General features: G+C 35.5%; 1 protein-coding gene across 1 annotated transcript in view; it reads left to right on the forward strand.

The window, feature by feature from the left end:
- Positions 1-23,596, forward strand: part of VPS13B (vacuolar protein sorting 13 homolog B) — a 423,217-nt gene that overhangs the window by 48,970 nt on the left and 350,651 nt on the right. Inside the window, exons 6-14 of the mRNA XM_039705990.1 lie at positions 244-509; positions 3,114-3,209; positions 3,562-3,684; positions 5,784-5,921; positions 7,306-7,393; positions 12,318-12,509; positions 13,074-13,243; positions 16,472-16,666; positions 18,200-18,324. Of these exons, the coding sequence (XP_039561924.1) occupies positions 244-509; positions 3,114-3,209; positions 3,562-3,684; positions 5,784-5,921; positions 7,306-7,393; positions 12,318-12,509; positions 13,074-13,243; positions 16,472-16,666; positions 18,200-18,324 (1,393 nt within the window). The remainder of the gene's footprint in view (positions 1-243; positions 510-3,113; positions 3,210-3,561; positions 3,685-5,783; positions 5,922-7,305; positions 7,394-12,317; positions 12,510-13,073; positions 13,244-16,471; positions 16,667-18,199; positions 18,325-23,596) is intronic.

Genomic DNA, 23,596 nt, shown 5'->3' on the forward strand with positions numbered 1-23,596 from the left:
AAACTATGTCAAAGACCCTTAATATTTTTTGGAGGAAAATGTTAATGAATCAAAGAAATGCTTGGAAACTCATATTCAGTAATTTAAAATTTCCACTGACTTCCTATGATTATAAGCCAAGTATTAGTGAATGCTGTGTGGAATACTGTCCACGATAAATTTCACATACCACAAATTTGAGTTTAATAAATACATTTTTAAGTATGGTTTATCTGAAATTTAGTTTGGTCTTTGTTTTAAAAGGCACAGAAGATGAAGCAAGCTCAGTAATGCAATATCCTACACAGTACATTAGTCAAGATCCTTATTTCCATCAAGATGATGACCAGCAACAAGGATGGGTTTCTTGGGCTTGGTCTTTTGTTCCTGCTATTGTGAGTTATGATGATGAAGAGAATGATTCTGGTGGAACTGGTGATGGAACAGCAGAACAGCAGAAGTCTCAATCCCTCAAGGATCCTATTATTTCAGTTGGATTTTACTGTACAAAGGCAACTGTGACTTTTAAGGTAAATATTTCTCTGTGTCATATAAAGGATTCATTTGACTTATTAAGGAAGTGCATAAAGATTTTCTGAGCATTTAAATACTGTTTGATTCAAGACAAATATTGTTGGTATTATGAGGGGAGTATTAAGTTAATGAATAACAAGAAATGTGAATGCTGAAATTCCTCTTCCATCATACTGGACTGATAATGGCAACATGAATAGTTTTTATTATTTGAGCTAGAATTTGAGTGTGAACTTTATAATGTTCAAAGTAAACCACTTAATTTACTTAGATTAATATTTTTTTGATGGGAAAAAAGCCTGAAAGCTTTCTGTGAACGTTCACTGCAGTATTCTATTTGTCTAATGTTTATACAAATACATATTTCTTTATACAAGCCCCTCTAATTTATAGCTAGGATTGGAGGAATTTTTAGAGACTACTCTTTTTTTGGACTGTTGTATGTAAAAATACCAATTTAACTTGATAATGTTGAATTAATTTTCCATGGGTTGAGTTTTTATTGAAGGAAAAAAAGATAAGGAGTGCATATAGGCTGAGCTATAAATAGTGTACATAGAGAAAGATTTAATATTGGCTCTAAACAAAGCTGAAAATTATTGCTGGCCTTCTCTCTAATATTTTGCAAGCTTGCAGAAGAGAACATGGAGAGTCTGACTAAGCTATTGAGATGTACTGACAGAAATTAGAAATTAAGGTATTGAATTAGCAGAATACTTGTAAGGTGTTAAACTATTTGCAAGCAGTTCTATGTGCATAGCTACACCGGGTGGCTCTTGGCTTTACAATTAAGCATGTGTAAAATCAAGGTCAGAACTTTGCCACAGAGTAATTTATGGTGATTTTTGTGATTTAGAACCTTTCAGATTAACTGCAAGACTTCTGTAACTCTCATACAGAAATTATGTGCCTGATTATACTGAGTACCATCAGGAGCTCCCGATTCCTTTTTTGTCTGTTTGGCTTGACTGTGCACAAGAATGTTGTATGGGGCTTTATGCCTCATTTAGCTATTTTTGTTTTGTAGTGCAGAAGAGCATTTAGCTGCTCAGCAACTACCAGAAAGGGTGAGACAAGTGACTTTGGAAGCTGTCGATATTCTGTGGGGATGTTGATGTTTTAAGCCTTCAGCCTCCTGAAAAATTTGGTTGAAAAATTTGAAGATATCAACAGCATTCAAGTGTTCAGTTGTGTTCTTTTGTGTTGATCTGCTTCAGCTCTCATTAAAAGGCTAAAAATAAATAATATAATTTTTTCCCTCCATTAATCATGTTCCTGGGGCACCGCTTGAAACATGAACAAGCCACTAAAGTTCAAGTTTTTAATTTATCATAGCTCAGTGTCTTCTTTTACACTATGTCATACAGTAGTAATTTTGTGCTCTTGTTCCTCATGCAAGAAAACTCATTAAAAATAATATGAACTTATTTTTTGAGCATGTGTTTTGCTAGAGAGGGTTTTCCTAATGCTTCATTTGCAAATTCACGCATTTTAGGAAGTGATTAAAAACTACTCAGAATGTAACATTTTGCATTCTAGAAATTTTAAATGTGATGTATGATGCTAATATGGTGACAGGAGGAAAACAGAATTCATTGTTCTGCTTGCATGCAAAGAGTGTATGGAATTAATTTGTGGTTCGTATTTTGGTTAAAAAATAAGGTCAAGTTTCTGCATTAACATTTTGAACAGTTGATATCATTCCAGCTAAAAATCATGCCAAATTAAATGTACCATTTTCTAATAATGGTGAAAACTATTCTTGTAATTTCTGAGTTCTTTTAATCAATTAATTGCTTTTCCTCTGCAATAATTGCACACAGGTGAAGGGTGATCAGTGACTTTTTTCATCCAGTTTTCTTGGACATTCGGATTACAAAATTTTAAATTGAAACAGCATCATCCATGTGTATCCAGTCTTGAAAAACAAAGAGAGTGTGCAGATATTTTTATAAAAATTAGAATTTGGAGTATTTAAGCAGTTCACCATAAACTAACTTGAGTTTTTTTATGCCAAATGTAATATATCCAATATAGAATGCCTCTTTTTACTTGTTTTTCTTAGCTGTAGGTTATGTGCTTTTTTACCTGTACATGTTTTCCCATTTTGAATTTTTATATCAAAATCATGCAAGAAATATAAATGTATGTTGCTCTTGATTGCCATGACATGAAACAAAAACATGTATGGTTATAATCAAAATGTGTCTGCAATATTATAATGATGTTTAATTATTTTCTGGGAAGAATAAGTAAAGTATTAATGGATTTTTACAGCAGTTTATAAACTTATTTGATACTTATAGTGCAGCTGTGTATCTGTTTAATCTTTTCATAGAGTTTCTCTTTAGATAAGCAAACTGAAAATACTGTAGTGGATTTTAAACATTCTGTTGTAGCATATTTCAAACAGAAGTTGAACATGAGACATTCTGATATGGATAATGTGCTACAGCTGTTTAATTGCACCTGTTTCCTGACAGTTAATGTATTTTTGCCCATAGTTTACTTTGTCTTTATCAGTTCTGTGTATTAATGACCATAATGTTGTTGAATACTACTACTGACTTTTACAAGGTGTTTATCCTGTTGTTCTGTAGCTCACTGAAATGCAAGCTGAAAGTAGTTATTACAGCCCTCAGAAGGTAAAATCCAAAGAAGTTATATGCTGGGAACAAGAAGGAACAACAGTTGAGGTAATTTTACATTGACATGGCTTTTTTTGATACATTTTAAGCAATATACCAAATAGTTTCCAGTAAAATATTTTAAAATTATTTAATTGCTGATGTTTCATATTCTGTTATATTGGATGTGTTTGTTGTAATAATCATTAACTCTAGTAGACATTAACTCTTTTAAACTTCTGTGCTGTAGTGGTTGAACGCTATAGTAATCCTGTCCTTTCAAATGCCCTGTATGATCGCTATTTATTAAAATTCTAAATATATAAACTAAGCATATTTTGCTTCATTTTTGTCCATCTTCTCTATTTCTTGTGCAGTACAAGGCTTAAAAATTTATCACTTTTTTCTTTCTCCTCACTAGGTCCTTATGAAAGGTGAACTTTTTTTTGATTGCCAAATAGGTTTTGTTGGTTGCCAAGCTATGTGCCTTAAAGGAATTATGGGAATTAAAGATTTTGAGGAGAATATGAATAGGAGTGATGAAGTGAGTATGTTGGAATATCAGTTGATTTGCTCAGTAAGCAATTTTGTTATCCTTTATTGAAATATCTGATTGCAAAAATTGAAAAGACTGCTGTTACCAGCTGTGATTTTTGGATATTACTGTGATACAGAACTCAGTGTCCCTTCTTTAGAGTTGAAAAGATTAATATCTCAGATTGAGAAGAGGCAGAACATGAGACTTATTTTTAATCTTCTTGCACAGTAACCCATTGTTGCCTTTGTGATTTTGTATAACAAGTTAAAATATATTTGAAAATCTTTGAAAGTACTTAAATCAACCAAAGATTGGAAGGGAAAAAATGGGAACACTGTATGGTGAAGATAATTGAAATGTGGCACAAATAGTGAATGAATGTCCTACCTCACTTTTCAGTAAGATTGAGAGTAGTATAAAGGAAGGAGCTAGAGTTAGGAGTATGAAATAAAGGAGTTAGCAGTATTAATTTTTGTATTTTAAATAGATGTAAATCTTCAGTTGTTTAAGAAAAAATCAAATGTCATTATGAACTACTTTAAAATTATTTAATGAAGGGTTGCATGAAAATCTGAATTCAATCATGATGATTTTTAGTTGATGTGTAGATAGGGTAAAGCCCTAAAGTATTGGAGAACTATTATTTATGTTTAAATAAAAACAAATAATACAGCTAAGAAGAGACGTGTTAACTTGATGTTAGCGCTCTGTGAAGTCTTATATTCTAAAAAGGAAAATAATGAATATGGAAGAAAATAACAAGTGCCTGTATTTATGCCAAGTATCTCCTAATCTGGGAAATTGTATGCTGTGTTATGATAGATGAGGGGGCAGCTTCTTACCTTTCTCTGTGGGAGCACCATGGCTTGGCACCCATCTCTGGTGTTTGTGTGCAGAGCGGAAAACAAGAAATGTCATGACATGACTGCTGAGTATGACATAGGGATTTTGGGGATGCAGTGGGACACACTGCATGACTGCTGTGCTGTTATGGATACACACAAGGTTTTGCAGAAGGAGAGGCTGGGGAGGCAAGGATGAGCCAACTGTAAAAATCCTGTGCTGGCCTTGTTAAGGACAAAGGAAATGTGGTTGGGGATGTGAGGGTGGACAGCCACCTTGTCTGTGGCAACTGAGATTGTCGGGTATAAAATCTTGAGAGAATTGATTTTTTAGAGTGAGGTGGGTGGGCAATTGAATTTCACAGAATCATAAAATAGTCTCTGTTGGAATGTACCCAGAAAAAACATCAAGTCAAACTCTTAAGTGATATATACAGGGATTGAACCCACAACTGTGGCATTATTACCCTCATGCTCTGACCAATGGAGATAATTTCCTTTAAGTTAGTTGATAAGGGACATTTGAGGGTTTTGTTCTTACTCATTTTTCTGCCATTCTCTAGTCCAGGAATTTAGGAATATCTGCTTTATGACAGTGGTGATGACACTACTTGCCTGTTGTCTGTGTACTGCTGTGGTTGTGGGATTGGTCCTTTTATAAAGGTTCTGGCTCTGCCTGTGATTGAGAATAGATAGTTGAAAAAATAAATCTCTTAAATAACTTTTTTGGATTAATAACTCTTGTTAGGAAAGTTGTATTGATTTCAGAAGGGTAGAAGTCTGGGAGGAGGCATGTTAAAATCTAGATGAATAAAGAATGATAATGTAGCAATGAGGTCATACATGGAAATAACTGATTGCCTGAAGATGATGAATACATCATCTGAAAGGATTGGGCAGCCAGAAATGGAGTGTGCAGTGACAAGTTTGTATACAGAAGAGGACTGGGGCAAGATTTGGAGTGATGATGATCTGAGATTATTTGCTGTTAAAATGCAGCTAATGTGTTCTGTATCATGAGTTGTAAAATATTCATTGGTTCAGGCAATTTTTATTGATTTGAAAATGGGGAAAGAGTGGACAGAAACTTGTGTTATACAAATGAAATTAATTTCATTGTTTCATCTTCATTCATAATGAAATATACTCTTGAGGGTTACTACTCTGTGTGTATCATATTTGTGTTATGACAGAATTGAAACTGCTCTGTTAACTTGACTCTATTTTTTTTCTTCCCTTGCCGCTTTCTACTTCCCAATGAAGGAGGCATGCTTCTTTAGTTGTGGAGAAAATTTGAGCGTGAAAGGAATGACATACCTTACCAATTCACTATTTGATTACAGAAGTCCAGAAAATAACAGCATTCGTGCAGAATTTATATTGGATGCAGCTCATCATAAGGTCAGAGAATTACATTTGTCTTATAAAAAATTTCCAGTGCTCTCTAATGGATTTCTTATAATTATTTAGATCTGTGTACTATTAGAGGACTGAATTCTCCTTGCTTTTACACATTTAACTGAATCTTACTTTGCAGCTGGCCAAAAAAAAGAAAAAAAAAAGTAAATCTGTTTGTGTTAAAAAAAGACACCCACAAAAACCAAGCCAAAAAAAGAGCCAAACTGAAAAAACATGTCCAAAAGAAACCTCAAACTCCTCTCTTGCCCCAAAAACTGAATTAATGTCATAGTTTCCAAAAGCAGTAACCACAGAATATTTTAAGAGGAAAAGAGACATATAAAAGAATACTAGCAAAAGTCAAACTTTACCAGCATGTATTTTAAACCCAAACAGTAAGGAGTCTATGGTCTTCAAACTAAGAAGTGCTGTCAGATTTGGACAGTATTAATTTTATTGTTTGCATTCTGAATTGGTCTGCTTAGAGAAAATTTTGCCAATTCTGCCTTTTGTGGAGACAAATTTTGAGTCACTTCTAGTCTCTGTTGAAATTGTGCAGTAAAACTTTATTCCCTGGTTGTCTGCCATTATTAAAGATCGGTTGCAATGACCAAAGTGGTCCTTCCCAGGTGTGTTCATAGGTGGAGGTCTGTGCTGTTTATTGCACAGGTAAGCCAATTACAATTTTGGAATGTATCTAATTTCCTTTTAATTTAAATTTAACTATTTTCACCTTTTCAGTATTACTGATGAAGTGTAGCCCTGAAGAATCATGTGAAAAAATGAGTTTAGTAAAATCACAAGTACTTATGTTCAAACTGTTCCCATAGTGTGTTTTAAGCTTTACTCTCTCCTTGGTCTGTCTTTGATGCTTTCACTATTTGCCCATTTTTTTGGCAAGGGAGGAAGCAAATTTGCTGTGTGATGTATTATATTATGTATGAATTCCAATGTGGGCATAAAGTCTTGATAAGTTTCCTACCGTTGAAAGATAAAACCACAATATTCCTTGAATAGCAAAGCCAAATTGAGCAAGCTGAAGTTTTCAGTGTATTTAATTAGGTTGATGTGTTGCATGCAAGAGGTCAAATGAAGAACGTTTACTTCATTAAAGGTACTAATTGACTAGATGTTATTGATGAATTGGTCAGCATGTCCACAGGAATTATGAATGTGCATTTGTGTGGCCTCAAATGGAAGTTACATTACCTATCAGAAGGGTGAATTCTTTGTGATAACCTCTGTTCTTTGCTTTGATAAGCCTTTCCCTGTGTTGATGCACAAATCCAAACATGAATATATCTCTCTAATACCAGTCTATCAGTTGGTAATCTCAAGATTCTCTCCTTATACAGCATTTTCTTTGTTTGCTTTGCTTTGTTGGTAGGAGACATACACAGAGATAGCTGGAATGCAAAGGTTTGGGGCTTTCTACATGGATTACCTGTATACAATGGAAAGCACCAGTGGCAAAGGTACCTTTTTTCCCTTTGTTTACCCTGATAAATAATAGAAACAAAGACTTCATGCCCAGATGGTCCTTGACCAACTGTCCTCTAACTTACCTTAGATTTACCATCAGGGTTGTCACTAAAATGCTTTCATCTTCATTGATGTTTTTCAGAGGTTACTTGTTTTGGTTAGCTGTTGGTTGTTGCTATTCTTCTTTTTTTATTTTTCTTTTCCTGCGTAAGTAATCGTAATGATATTTTTATAGCCAGTTGCTGAACTGAAAGAAATTATCTTGCAGCAGTGGTGTAGTTCATAAAGTATGCAGTCTGTTTTTTTTTTTTTTTTAAAGCTGTTATTGTTACTTTGCATATTAAAAATATCTTGAGAAACCCTGGTTGAAGAATGAGATTCATCATATACTTGGTATAGAAGATGAAAAGTACTATTGTTTTTCTTCTATGAAAAAAAATGCAAGGATGCAAGAAAGTGTGAAGAATTATCTTGAAATATATGTATCTAAACAATTTGATGAGCAAATATTAGCCTAGACATGAGCACATAGATATTGGTTAATTCAAAATAGTTTTTGTGATTCCTAGAAATTATTTTCTAAGTCTGAGAAGTGAATTTAATGAAGTAAGTATATGTACTTCTGTGAGTGTCACAAAAGCTGGGACAAAGGAGTTAATCTATCAGCAAGTAATATGTTTATATTTTTCACAGATATTTTAATCACTGATTGTGATATAATTTCCCCCTCACTCCTCAGAGCACTGTCATTTACAGCTGCTGTTCTGCAGTTTTACTGTCAAATTAATATTACTTTCTTCCCCATCTGTGTATTTTTTATTATGAGTACTATTTCTCTGGATATCTCTTGGGAACTTCTTGCTCTTTTATGACTGAACCTCATTATCTGTCCTTGCTACATAGTCCAACTCACCTGGGTTTTTTTTTTTGTGTAAGAGAAATCACAACTCTTAATGTTTGTCTTTGTTTTCTGGATGTGGTGGACATTAAGTCTAAAGGAGTAGGAAAGAAACTTACAGTTTCCTTAGAGAGGGATCATGAAACATTTACAAAAATAAGTAAATGATGCTATTGCCCTCAGCAGTAGAGGCATACACCAGGAAATTTATCAGTTCTTTCCTGACTCTGAGGCTTTCATCTGTACCATGAGAGTGGTGTGAAGCTCTGAAAATTTACAATTAAGTCAAACATATACTTCAGACTTCTTCTGGTTTTAATAACAATACAAGTGTTTAATTGCACATTGAACTCCTAAGTAGAGAAGTTGAAAACCTCAGGTAAGCCTTATCTCTTTTTGAATCTTAGTGTAGAAATTTAAGTATGCACAAACTATGTGCATTATGAAGAAAAATTGATTTTGTGGAGTATTTTTTCTTGTTTCTCTGAATGCATTAGGAATGTTATGGTCATATCTCTTCCTGACTTGTAATTAATGCTTTTCAGAAATTTCTGAACTCAGAAACATTTTTTTTATTTTCCTCAGTGTCAGACTATTGTATTTTCTGACTACATTTTTCCCTCCTTAGCTTCTCTTTTTTTTTTTCCTACCAGGATGATTTCTTATAGCCTTCCTTCTATTTTCATAATCAGTCACTAGGAAAACACCCCACAAAATGTAGCTTGGCTTTCTATCAAGTCTTACTGTGTGCTTTGATTTCAGTATTGTTCCTTTAATTTCAGGAACCTGGATATGTAAAATAATTGAATAATTAATTTTAAAATTATTTAAATGGTTTTTGTTTCTCTAGAGTCAAGAACTTAAAATCTTAAATTTTCAAATGGTTTTATTCCTCAGAAAAGCAAATGTGATGCTTTCTGCTCGCTATTTTCCACCTAATTTTTTCCATGTTGTGGGTTAAATGCAGAGTTGTTAAATAGAATGTAAACAAATAGGTGCAAAATATTTGTTTAAGATGAAGGTATAAGATTTTGAAAACAATCTAAATCTGCTGCATTTTTAATATGTTGTTTATCTGAAAGTTTGCATTTTACTATTTCTTATTTTGGTATAACAGTTTTTAGTTACCATTACTGCACCCCACATACCAAAAAAACCCCAAAAAACAGCAAACCAAACTTAAGTTATAGGAGGCAGTTACTGTGATTGTAAGATTTTTATCTGTCAAGGCAATTTTGGTTTGACACATTCTTTGCACCTTTAACCTTTCCTGAAGCATAGGATTACTGATTAAACCACAAGTGCCTCCTGGATAACGTTAACCCTCAGGAGTTTCATCTGTCATTTACAGAAGTGCATTAATCAATTTCAGCATTTTGAATGAAAGCAAGTCATGCACAGTAGTCGTATTTAGACATTTTGTCTGTCTTCCCCTTCCTTTATTTTTCTGTTTTTTTGCTTAGTATTTCAGTGCAAAAGAATTTCTCTGAAACATTATGTAGCCTGTCAGATCCCTGATCACTGATTTGCATGACCTACAGACCTAGCAGGGTGTGCTGTTAAAGTCACCTTTTGTTTGTAATGTGTACCTCTCTACTGTGCTGGCAGCTTGATTATGCAGCACTTATTTTGATATTTTTGGTTAATTAGAATTAGACATAAGATTTACAGAGAGCTTGAAAACTTGGTGGTTGAAAATTGGCTTTCTTTATGCATCCATGAAATTCCAAGTCACCAGTGCTTACCTACTTCTGCAGAACCAGTAGGTTTTCTACATTGTCTATTTGCATTTAGGTGGAATTAACTGGAACTGTTCCAAAAAGTGGTTTGTATGAATTCTGTCACTTAGATATATTATTCATATACATACTATATATACAAGCAAGTCTGATTTTTCCTCTTTGAAAAGGCAGGCTGTTATTACTTCTGGCCTTATTATTTTTCGCCTTATTATTTTTTATGTGATGGTATGGTTTTTACACTCTTTGGTAGTGTATTCACTACCAAAGTAGTATTCATCTGAACTGAATACCGTGTAGAATTGGAAGGATAAAAGTATGTATGTTAACTGCCTATAAAATAAATGCAGAAGTCAGTATGCTGAGTTTTAAAAAAATCTCTTTCAGGATTCATTCAAAAGATGGTAATTCAGTTCCAGCTGAAGATTTGAGTAGGTTTTATAAGGAAGTATTCTTCTGTCCTTTTATCTTTCTTTTATTGTTCTCTTTCTTCTCAGAAAAACAACAAACCAAGGGAAGCAGAGGCTATAAATGCTCTCACCATCAACTTCTGTTAGGCTTTTAAGGATAAAGTTAATTCTTCTGCTGAGTGTATAAGCCTGTAAAGGCCTGCAGAACATTATGCCAGCTGTGCATCAAATTCAGCATAGTCTCAGTTTATTTGAGGACCTTTTTCCTCACCAGTTCTTAGAAGCAACAGTGTTTTATGGAGTATGGTTTAAACATAAAGGAACAAACCCCCTATGCTTGCTTCCTTTTCCACCAAGCTCAACTTCTCTCAATGTAAAGACTGTTTTGAATGAGTGCAGTTAAAAGAGTGCAGTAAAGGAGAGACACAAAAGGGTGAATGACTGGGTTCCTCTCGGGCAACCAGAAATGATAGAATTGCTAAGGTTGGAAAAGAAGTCTTTAAGTCATTGAGTCCAACTGTTAACCCAGTACTGCCATATTCACCAAACTCTATCTCCAAGTGCCATATTAATACATTTTTTGATCACTTCCAGGGATTGTGGTTGCAATGCTTACCTTGACAGGTTGTGCCAGTGCCTATAGCCAGTTTCAGTGGTATTTCTCCCAGTATCCAATCTAAACCTTCCCTGGTACAATTTGAGGCCTCTCATCCTATAGCTTCTTACTTGGGAGAAGAGACTGACCTCTTGCCCTTGCTGCACCCTCCTTCCAGGTAGATCTAGTGAGCAATAAGGTCTTCCCTCAGCACTTTTCTCCAGGCTAAACAACCCCAGTGCCCTCAATTGTTCCTCAGAATTATTGTACTCCAGGCCTGCCACCAGCTCCACTGTCCTTCTGTGGGCTCAGAACCATTTAGTCTCAATGCTCATTTTGTCAGACTGTTCAGCAAGATATGTTATGGTCAGCAAGATATTTAATGTTTAGTGCTTCTGTCAAAGCAATGAAGACACTGTCAAAGTGATGATCTTAGGAAAAAAATCAGTGAAGTTCTGCAAGCTAAAAATGTTAGAGGGATAGGCCTATATTTTTAACAAGTCATATGTGACAGGAAAACTTGAGCTTCTGAAATCTGCATGATTTAACTGAAGAATTTCCATGAAGTGTGTTTAGAGGAATAGTCATGTTTTTGGTATGACTAGATGAGTAGCATATACTCATTGGTAGCTGATGAGTAGCCTGTATACACTGAATGTGTGATTTTGGTCTATCTTATTACTCTGCTTTACTAAACTGTTCTGTTATTTCTGTTTGCTCTTAATAAAACCAGTCTGAGACATAATGATTAAAGATATTTTCTTTCTTGTTGCCCATATGTCAGTGAATGGTGGTAAATGTGAATGGAAGGAAGGGTTTATCTTCATTTCTAGTCTGCTTCTTCCAGTCTTTTCATGGCAGCTGACCTTTCAAGGGCCCAGATCTGTCATGTCTCTGCAGCACATCTTTTCCTTGATTGTTGGGATAATAATCTTTATGACAAGCTGTAGAAAGTTTTGAGCACTGTGGCTATCATTGACATGTGGTTTTAAGCTGTCACAGAAGTTTAGACACCTCCAAAGAGTCCCAAATTTGAGAAATACAAAGTTCATGGAAGAGTTCCTGAGTTCTACTGTGCTTGGAGGCAAGGTAGAAATTTGTCCTGTTTGCTCTGCATTTACCTGAAATAATTTTGTTAAAACCTGTTAAACCAGTCATTGTATATTTGTGTGTTATAGTTGCATATTTGTATATTTATTGAGCCTTTGAAACAGAAGTAGCTGATAAAATGTTATTATGTCCAATTGTTTTGTGTAACTTATATAAAACTTGTAGTTTCTGGGAATCAGCAAGACCTTTCTTCAGTAAAGAGTGAAGATTTTGGAAATGTTCAGGAGATGTCTACAAAAAGCCTCATTGTGGGTCCACTCAATCTTCGACTGGATAGCAGCGCAGTGCACCGGATCATGAAAATGATAGTTTGTGCTCTGGAACATGAGTATGAACCATACTGCAAAACTAAGCCAGGTTTGCTCCTATTGCATAGACACAAATATACAGAATTATACCAGACTACATTTAGTGCTTTTAAAGATGCAGCTTTCAAATAGTTTTTTGAGTCCAAAGAGGAAAATGTAAAATAAAAGTAAATTAATCACAATATCCCTATCAGTGTTGGATGTACTTCTGAGATAATTTCAGACACTTTGAAAGCCTGTTTTAATCATAAGCCTCATGTTGAGTAAGAATACTTAATTTTCTACTCTAGCTTAATTTTGGAGTCTTAGAGAAGAAGGTATTCCTACTGGTATTTATTAGTTCAAAATAATAATTATATAGGGTGAAAATGCATGGAAATAAGTAGACTGTTAAGATGAGTTTCTCAGAGCAAGACAGATATCAAGTAAGGAAAATCCAGTTAGTATTGCATTTAGCCTTAGGTAGAAACAGTGTGGAATAACTTCATTAACTATGTAGGGGCAGGGGATAAGCTTTGCATTTTTTGCTAGTCCTTAGGCATTTCTGAAACATCAGCTGTAGGGCACATGTTATATATTTCAGTGAAACATATGTAATCTTCATTTATTGTAGATATTATGGATGGAAGTAGAGCTATGCCAAGCTCAGAAGAAGTAGCATCACTGGAGGAATACATTCCCACTAGACTTACAACGTTCACTATTCTTAAGTGTACAATTATAATCCCCGTGGCAGAATTCAATTTACTAGACCACTTGCTGCCCATAATCATGGGTGAGAAGGTATGTATGAACAGATAATGATTCAGTTCTTTATGTCACCATGTGCTATTTGATATAAAATTTCTTACTGGCCTGTTATTCCATGTGCTGGATGTATCACTGAGTTCTGGATTAGTTTGGTGCCTGTAAGCCTTAACTTCAGATAATTAAAATGGGCATCTGACTAGTTAGACTTGGAAACTGAAGGTGTTATGTATGTATAGGAAAAATACTTTTGAATAAAAGAGACTTGAAATCATCAAGGAACTGAAAAAGCAGTAGCTCTGATCTTTTGATCAGAGGAGTACCTGTTCTGCAGGTCTTCATAAGCTTGGTAAAGTATGAAATCTTTTAATACACAGGCTTAGTAGAGATGACATAGATTTTAATAGCCAGCTCTGTGTGCCAGTTCCAGACAGGATGTCAGCAGGACTTGGGCATTTAACTGCTGAATGACTAGCTCAGAGAGACAGAAATGTCTTAATAGCCTTCATTTGTTTTATCTTTTGGAGATGCATAGTATAATGCCAGCTGAAGAATCCTATACTGGTTTTATTCTTATAAGTCTCCTCTGTCAATGTGCAAAGTTGGAGTGCTCAGGGGGTAAATCTGTGGCTTGTATTGAAGACTTGCAGTAGGTTTATCTCTTGTGCTAGAGGCTGGAAGGTGTTTTATGGGTAAGGGAGGGAGTGGGAAGAACAGCAAACCTCATCAATTTGTGAGTTAAATTTCTAGGAGTTTTTGTCCAATATGCCATCTGATAGGCTGAGAGTGCTGTGGTAGCTCATCCTGAAGAACAAAATGCTTTGAGGAGACATCATTGTGGTCTTTCAGTACCTGAAGGGGGCTTCTAAAAATGAGGGAGAGGGTTTTGTACAGGTAGATAATGACAGGGCAAAGGACAATGTCTTTAAACTAAAAGAGATCAGATTTAGTTTAGATGTTAAGAGGAAATTCTTTATTCAGAGGGTGGTGAAGCACTGGAACAGGTTGCTCAGAGAGGTTTTTCTCCTTTTTAGCATTTCATAATACATTGCACTGAGTAGTGCTGGGGGTTGTGGTGCTTTTCACCTTATGGACATGGACAAATGCTATTTTCATAATGGGAGAACAGTCCCGTGTTTGTTGTAGGTTTGAGGTAAAAAACTTTAATTCCAGTGAAATTCTGGTTGATGTAGTCATTACTTGGAGTCTCAATTTACATTTCTTGAATGAAGCCAAGCATATTTAAAATAATGATTTTGAATTTCAGATAGTGCTGGGGGTTGTGGTGCTTTTCACCTTGTGGGCATGGGCAGATGCTATTTTCATAATGGGAGAACAGCTTGTTGTAGGTTTGAAGTAAAAAACTTTAATTCCAGTGACATTTTGGTTGATGTAGTCATTACTTGGAGTCTCAATTTACATTTCTTGAATGAAGCCAAGCATATTTAAAATAATGATTTTGAATTTCAGACTGAAAATCATACGTACATATGTATTATTGTCCTATTTTTATGCATTTTTAATAAAATTTTTAGATTTGTAGTGTAACTTGGACTGGAATAGATGTTTGGAGGTGTTCTCCAGGAGTTCAACATCCTGGTCAAGGCAAGAGCTATTTCTTGAATGAAGCCAAACGCATTTAAAATAATGATTTTGAATTTCAGATTGAAAATCATATGTACATCAACTTATTGTTCTATTTTGATGCATATATAATAAAATTTTTAGATTTGTAGTGTGACTTGGATTGGAAGAGATGTTTGGAGGTGTTCTCCAGGAGTTCAACATCCTGGTCAAGGCAAGAGCAGGTCTTCTCTGTACCCTCCCAGTAGTTGCAGCAGACAGCAGTAGGATTGTTCTCTGGCCTTCTCCAGACTGAAAGACTTCAGTTGTCTCTGTTTCTCCTAAAACAGGGCTCATGTGCTCCAATCCCATAGCCACTTTGTTTGCAGGAAACTTATTCTGGTATGCCCATGTCCAACCTGTGCTGGGTGCAGTACTCCATTGTAATGGATACTATGAAAAATAGACTTGGGTGTATAAAATTGTGGTATTTATTTTTTATGGAATGGTATCATCTTTTGCTGAGATACCTGGCATGACTGAATACATAAAAGATGACAGTGTAAAGGCTAGACCAGCATGAGATAAGTATTATGGTGATAGTGATTTGGAGTAATATAAAGGTAATCAAAAATTTTTATAGGACAAAATATTTTGACTTTGCATATTCTTGTACTGGGTTGACCTCAGCCAGCTGCCAGATGCTTACCCAGCTGTTGTCACTCCCCCTCCTCAACAGAGTAGTGGGGGAGAGAATGGGATGGGTCAGGATAGAGGGGGAGATCAATTACCAATTACCAGTATGAGCAAAACAAACTTGACTTGGGGCAGTTAATTATTGCACTTATGCTAAGAATTCAAACAGCATATATCCCCTATGCCCTTTTTTCCTCTCAGACTCAATTTCACTCCTTCATTCCCTGACTCTTCCACCTCCCACCCCTTAACAGAGGGGGATGGACAATGGAAAATGGGGCCCAGTCTGTAACAGCTGAGCTCTGCCACTCCCTCATTCTCATGCTGTTCTGCTTCAGTGCAAGTCCTTCTGTCAGGTTGCACTCCTTGAGGGAATCTGCTCCCTCAAGCATGGGCTCTCCTCAAAGCTGCAGTGCCCTTTGGGGCATATCCACCTCCTCCAGCATGGGGACCTCCATGGGCTGCAGTGTGGATGTCTGCTTTTGTGTTGTCTCTTTCATGGGCTGCAAGAGAAGCTCTGCTCTGGAGCCTGGAGCACCACTGCCTCCCCATCCTTCTCTGACCTTGCTTTTCATGTTGCTGTTTCTCACTTATTCTCAGAGTCTTTGCAGCCTGTGTGGTGTTTTTGCCCATTGTTAAATCTGTGTGCACAGAGGTGCCCCAGCTTGGCTGAGGAGCTCAGCTGAGCCCTGTGGTGGGGCTGTTGCAGCACTGGCTGGAGCGGGCAGAACCTGCCTGAGGACAGCCCCTGGTGTCCCCTCACAGAAGCTGCCTCTGCACTGCCAGCACCTGGACACCTGCACCTAAGACAATTCCAGATAAAAGGTTGATTATTTTAAACGTAAAAGAAAAAAATTTGGAAAGGTTTGAGGCTTTGTAGTATAATGCCACAGTATCTATAAATAGTTTATTTCATGGAGATTTCCTTGTGTGTTTAGGTAAGAACATACAACTACAATAAAAACATTTAAATTATTACATAATTTTTTTTCCTCCCTGCCCTAGAACTTGAGTGGACTGTTAAATGCTGCAAGTTTCCAGCCCCTGCGGCCTTTACCTTCCATCCGAATTTTGGTGGACAAGGTTAACCTGGAGCACTCGGTGCCCATGTACGCGGAGCAGCTGGTGCATGTGGTCAGCAGCCTGGGCCAGCCATCTGACAACCTGCTGCATTACTGCTACTCACACTGCTACCTGAAGGTCAGTGAGGGCTGGAGATGTGTGCTGAGAAGATCATGTATGTTTAGTTAATCTGAAGTGTTAGCAGGTTTCCTGTAAGGATGTTTTCAGCTAATCTGGAAGGCCATAGAGTAAATGCATTTCACAGAATGTTGTTTGGGATTGCTGCTTCTGACTTGAGCCAAGTGTTTTATAATAAGCACTGTACACTTCATATGAGGAGACTGCAAACTGAAGCCCCAAGATTCTTGTGACAAGATTGAATTAAAATTACTCAGAAAGAAACCTTTTTCCTCATCTGAGATAATGCTCCTATGCTGCGTAGATTGCTGCAAAATTACCAGCTTACAAACTTGATGGAAGTTAAGAGGAAAAACCATCATTGCTAGTAGTATTGATAGAGCAAACCCATTACAGTGAAATCAAAAACTGTTAAACAATTTAATTGTTTTGCATTATAAGAGGACAGATCTGTGAATGTTCTAATTAGAGATGCATTATGTGAATGGAGCTCTTATTGTGAGGCTGGGGGAGGTTTAAGATATGGAAAACTGTTTTGAGATGATTCAGTTGCCATCTGCTCTGCAGAGGAGTTTTAAAGCAGGCCTTTCCAGCCTTTTAGGATGTGCTTAGGAAGTTTGAAATGTTTTGGGTGCTACTAAAATATAAATATCTAATACTACTACTGTTCATTTTAGTCAATTTCTCAGTTATCTATTCACTTCCATGCTGATATTTTACAATAATTAAATTATTCAAATCTTTATTATCTGCATACAAGAAACTGTGTTTCAGAATTGCATAGCAGGCTTTCATTTTTCTGGATGACATGTTACATTTAAAGTGATTGGAATTGCAGTACTGCAAGTCATCTGTATGTTTTTCAGTTTGAGAAGATTTTTTTCTCTTCAGAAAACATTTTAGTAGCAAAATTTGGACATCAGCTTTGGGTTTTAAAGGGTTTATTTGCTAGCTTTTGTAGTGGCTGAATTGTTCTGTTCTTGTGAATAGAATAACATGTATAGCATGTTAAAAGACAACTTTTAACAAAGACAAACAGTTTGTTTGCCATATTGAATGGGGATAAATCATAAAGAATTCCTGTGATGATTCTTTCTGTAGCCAGGCTCTTACGAAGAAAAAAAGCTTTGAAGGGAAGCTTCTAATTTCCTTAAATACCACTCTTTGCTAACAACCAGTGTTGTTATAATTACTCAAAGTGATTTTACTTTGTATGAAAGGCCATATGTAATCTGCAAGTTTAAAGGATATAGACTAAAGTATTTGAGTTGAAAAATTGTAATTCAGAATTATTTTAAATTCAGCAGACCATAGTTAACACTTTTTGAATGAAGAAAATATTTTTACATGTATTTTAGGGCATTATTTGAAGCATATTTTTGTAGCTATATTTATGCTTGGGGAAAAGGGATTATCTAAAAATAATACACAATTTATAAAATATTTATCAATACATATGTTATAAAATATCTTGAAAATAAAGTAATCTAATCACATGATAATATAGCATTTGACCAACTGAATTTGTTCCAGATATTTGGTTTTCAAGCAGCACTGACTTCCTTGGACAGTAAAGGATTGTACTGCATCCCTGTTCCAGTTATCCCCTCATTCAGTACTGCTGTTTATGGCAAGCTGATCAAGTTCCCCAAATATTGGTGAGTATTAAGCCTGTACAGTGTGTCTGAGTCATGTGCACAATTAGTTTTGCATTTTTAATGAGGGATTTAAAAATGCCAAGCTTTGCATATATCCCTAAACTTCTCTGTCTCCTCTTATATTCTATTGCATCTGTTATAGTTCATAGGTTTCTTTGTGAGGATAGCTGTCAATAAACACTATAGAACTTGGTTTGGCTGAGAGACCTGGAGCTAATGCCACCGAGGTCATGGGTACAATTCCAGTCACTTCAGATCCGTGATCCTTGTGGGTCCCTTCCAGCTCTGTGTGTTCTGTGATACAGAAGCCCTGTGGTAAATGGCTTTCTTCTAGACCATGTAGGTTTCTGGAACCAGTTGCCATTCTTTCTTGAGCTGGTAGAAAAGTTAAATAGTGATGGATGGCAAGCTTGATGTTTTAACTGAATAGGTCAGCTTTTTCTTTTTTAAATTCAGCCAGATAAAAAGCAACAAACTGGGGGGTAAAACCACCAAGTGTCCCAAATCCACTATGTTTCTGCTACACTTTTATTTGTTTCTCATTACAGTTGGAAGTGTAAACTATTTGTAGTAGTTCAGATGTTAAATACAAATATTTTTCTTCTGAAAACAGTTCTATACTTTATTATAAAATGTGCTATATCATTTTTTTTAGCCTTTAACGAAATGGAAATCCAGTATTTAAATTTATCTTTACTGATCAAATGTTGTGGTCATAAATGTCAGTATGTAATATTGATAGGTTGCATTTATAAAAATTATTTTCAGGAAAATCCATTTTGACAATATTTTCTACAAGGTATTCGTTTTCCTTATCCCTCATTTTGAGTAGTACTTGTCTATAATACTGCTTTATGACTAAATCCGTGCAAAAAAATGCTACGTAAAGTGACAAGACAATAAAAAAGCATGTTAATGTTAAATATTTTGGCTTAAAACATTTTGTTGAATAGCTAATTTGTAAGATAAATTTGTTTGTGAAACTTTAATGGATTATACAAAAAAAGTCTACTTCTATAATTGTTCTTAGGGTCATGTAAAGAATGTACCAATTTTTCTTTCACAGGCTGTGATACCATATTAAGTGTAAATGGGTTTTAGCATTATCAGCACACCACCAGGTGGTAGCAGCCTAACTGACTTTGTCATAATTTCTATCAATAGTTTACAAAAGTATTAATGACTTTGAATTACTTGCTGTTGTGTTATACAATTTTCTAAAAATAAAAGGTTTCTGGGATACCATATAATCAGCACTAATCAGAGTGGTTCAGAACTTTATAACTGACAGCCTGTCCTTATGTTATCTGGCATTTAACACTAAGCTCTGGTTAGTAATCCTGGTTAGCAAACTGCATGAATAAATCAGTGTTGAATGGCAAACTTAAATTTCTTTAATATATTGTAAATCCTGTGTTTAGTTGTGCAAAATAAAAAAAAAATTAGTGATGAATTTTTAAATAAATCTTTAAATAAATCTGTCATCTGACAAGTTCATGGTATTGAAGTGCTGCTGCTTTCTCATGAGTGTGCTTGTCTCTTCTGCATGTGCTTGTGTTTGCTGTGTTCCATCTCTTGCTCACTCACACTTGGTTTCTTGTGCTTTTCCTTGTGCAAAGTTTCACACTTGCCCTCACTCTGTCTCATGTTCCTGGTCTTGCCCTTACATTCTCTCTCTCGTGCATTCTTGGATTGTCTTGTGAAATCTGCCTCTCTCACATTCTTTGTCTCTCTCTTTTAAGAATGCATTGTATTGTCATGCATGCCCAGCTGGAAAGAGCTGTAGTTTTGGGGAGTGAAGGCAGGGGAATGGTCCTGCCTACTGGCTTTCAGTAAAGATATTATTAGACCAGCACTTACTGTGGCACTGTGGTCTAGTGTGTTTTGATGGTTTTCTCACTTTTTTCCTGTGATCTGATCTCTTTCTATGGCTTATTTATTCTTAATGAAATAAAAAAACCTTTATAAAATGAACTCAGTCCAGTCATTTATCTAAACTAAGCAACACCAATTTGTGAGTAATAAAGTAGAAAAACAAATGAGTACAACAGCAGCCTGGTTAAATGAAGTGTAGTTTGAAGTGAGTAAAACTCCAGATGAAACGCATCAAATAGCACTTCAGCTAAATCGAAATCAGCATGAGGACTGAGAGCTTCATTGAAGTCATGCAGTGAGTGAGAATTAGTCTGGTAGGATAACCTGGTAATGTCATTAAACTTAAATTCAGTCCTCCCTCCCAAATTATACCACCTGCTTTATTTGGATTTGTGGATTTCACATTCCAGAGTTTCTTAAAGTGCACACATCTGATGCTACATGTGTTCTTCTGTTTCTTCGTAGAAAATACATACCACAGACCATACCTTTTAAAAACAAAGGCATTTTATGAACTGTTATGGAATCCCTTAGGTAGTATGTTTTGAGTTAGCAGTGAAAATCTCAACTTTATTTCTGACATAAATCAGTGGAATAGGTTTCTTTTCTAGTTTCAGTACAATAATCTAAAAATTATATACAGTGTATAAAATACTGTAGTAATATTAATTTTTAAAATTTTAAACCTAGTTGATAAATATTGGCAGGATGTTTTAGCAGATAAAATTTCAGTGATGTCAGTCCAGTAAATTCCAGTAAATGACTATAAACAGTCATAAAGTGCTGTTTACCTATTAGATTGATGTCTCTTTTAATTTCAGTTAGTACACTTTCTTTGTATAAAAGAAATGTGCTCAAACTCACTAGTTAACTGAGTCTTGGACATCTTTTAAATTGAATAGCTAATCTGTTTTTATTGGAAAGTACAAACCATCTGGTCTTTTGTTTTTGTCAAGTGTAACAAGATGCAAAATACAATGTTAATGTCAATATTTTACAACTGCTTTATGTAGTGTTGCATGCCAGATTGTAAAGCAGCTTTCAGAGCTTTCAGGAGGATGTCTAAAACCAACTGAGAATTAGCAGAATATGGTTAAAAGCCTAGAGTGAATGACAAGAATGTTTATTGCCAAACAGAAATCGTGAGAGGAATTAGATGATTTTCTTTTATTCTTTTGGCTTCAGTGTCTTTGGTAACAGATGAGGTAATCTGGTGTGAGACACTTCAGTGTTACAACCTTCTATCACTTCTAAGATACCACTTCATTGTACTTCCAAGGATTGCTAAATTAACAGTACAGAATATGGATTTGTAATAGCCTTCCTTTTATTTTTCTGGTGTCTGATTGACAATGAAGTGTCCTCTCTGTATTTTGAGCTAGATATCAGTCTAGTTATGTGTGTTATTTTATTGCTTTTCTTAACCTGTCTTCTCTAAACAAGTGTTCCAGACTCATGTATTTGTTTTTCTTTATCAGGTCTGTAGGAAGTTTTTCACTTACTGTCGCTACCTGTGACAGATTTTCAAACTCTGAGCTCTGGTAGAATGAAGTTATAAATGAGGGTTGCATCATTAACCCTAATTCCTTTCTGTTCAGCTTGGTCCTGTAGTCTGCTTTCAAGAGATCTATTTTCTTGATAGTGAGTCCCCTCTTTATTATTTGGGTGCCGGAGCAAAAGCTGCTACTTGTTGCTTTCAAGGAAGCACCAGTACAGAGTTGACTAATAGCTAGTCTTGTTAAGTTTGACTGTTTGAATTAACCTTTTATAAAGAGGTTGAGGACCTGCTGGGTAAATTATTATCTAGGACTTCATGGTCTGCACTTGAATTATTAGAGAGTACAGAGCATTTAATTGGTTGTCCTTGAGTTTTTACTCTGTCAGAATAAAAACCTTGAATAGAAACTTGCAATTAGATCTCAACAATTATTAGTTAACAAAGAACAGTCCTTGAGATGCTTTCCAGTTTCTGCAAAGATTCTTTCTTTTGAGCTGTTTTCTGCAGACTGTCTTAAGAAATATATTTCAGCTTAAATACATGCAGTGTGCTAATCTCCATCAGGGTTCATCTTTCTGATGAAGAAGGATTTTTGGTAACAGGAGATTTGATTTGTGTTGGCACTGTAGTTTCATTTCTTCAGTGTTTTTATTGAAGTGCTAATTGTTATTGACAAAAGCTGACAAAAGTTAAAAGTTTGCTGTGCTGTTAAAGGCAGTCACATGTATCATATGCTGGGCACCTCAGCTGTCCAGAGATCTGTCACTTGTTTCACTTGTGAAAGCTGTGAATTACAGACCTGACATAGTTATTTTATTAATATGTGCACTTATGGCTCTGAAAGATCACTTAGGAAGTTTAGATGCAGTGCTCTTCACATGAAATGAACATGTGTATTTTCTGTAGGCTCTTTTTATGAACTCTCAAGAACATTTATATAGCATAGCTGCACTTAATATTTCAACACGGATTTAACTGTAAAGGTAAATATTTACTGTGTCCTTAAAATCTGCTACATTTAGAGTAGATTGGCAAATCAGGCTATAACTGCTTTTTGGCTATTATGCAAAGATTTTGAGAAATGTTCTTTCCCACCAACCTGAACATCAGCATTTTGTTTTTTTTACATGACTTCCTTGCTTTTATTTTGATTTTTTTCATGGTGTAATTGTTGCTTCGTACACACAGTTTAGTTTCTCTTTTATTTTCTAGCTTTAATATTAACATTACCAAACCCAAGGACTCTAACTGACTCATTACTACTGCAAAGGTTTTTGCTCAAACTTTTGTTATTGTAAAAGTGTTTGTATTTTTTTATAGCTTTACTTCCATTTTTTTCCATCACATGTCCATTACAAGGCAAACATCTGTCTCTTAATCAAAGCTATGTGCCTAGTATGCCATACAGTTGTATTCTTATTTATAGAATAATTTCTGAGGCTCATTATGCAATTGAGTAAGGTCATTATATTTTCTAGCCAGGATGAGCACCTGCTTGTGTCTGCTTCAGGGGTCATCTTGTAAGTACCGTGTGCATTTAACAGGATGCCCATGAATTGACAAGGGTGAGAGCAATTCATGTTAATCTGCAAGCAGAGTGGTAGCTGAAGATCTGGCTTCTTACACAGTAAGAAGCAAGGAAGTTAGGTTCTGCTGACATGGCCTTGACCAACAATGTACCACTGTCATGACAGTAGGAGATTAGGTTTTACTGCTCAGCAAAGAGAGGGTTAAAAATGTATAATGGAGGATGCGCTTAACTCTCTGTTTTTGCTACTTTTTTGACTAAAACATCTTTGCAGGGCAAGTCCATTGAGTAATATACTTAGGACTAGAAATCATAGTAGATTTCTGAGCTTGAGAGTCACAAGATTTAGTTGTCAGGACATTCAGGGCAGT

The sequence above is a fragment of the Passer montanus genome, unplaced genomic scaffold (genome assembly GCF_014805655.1).
Source record: "Passer montanus isolate IOZ18808 unplaced genomic scaffold, ASM1480565v1 scaffold19, whole genome shotgun sequence".
NCBI lineage: Eukaryota > Metazoa > Chordata > Aves > Passeriformes > Passeridae > Passer > Passer montanus.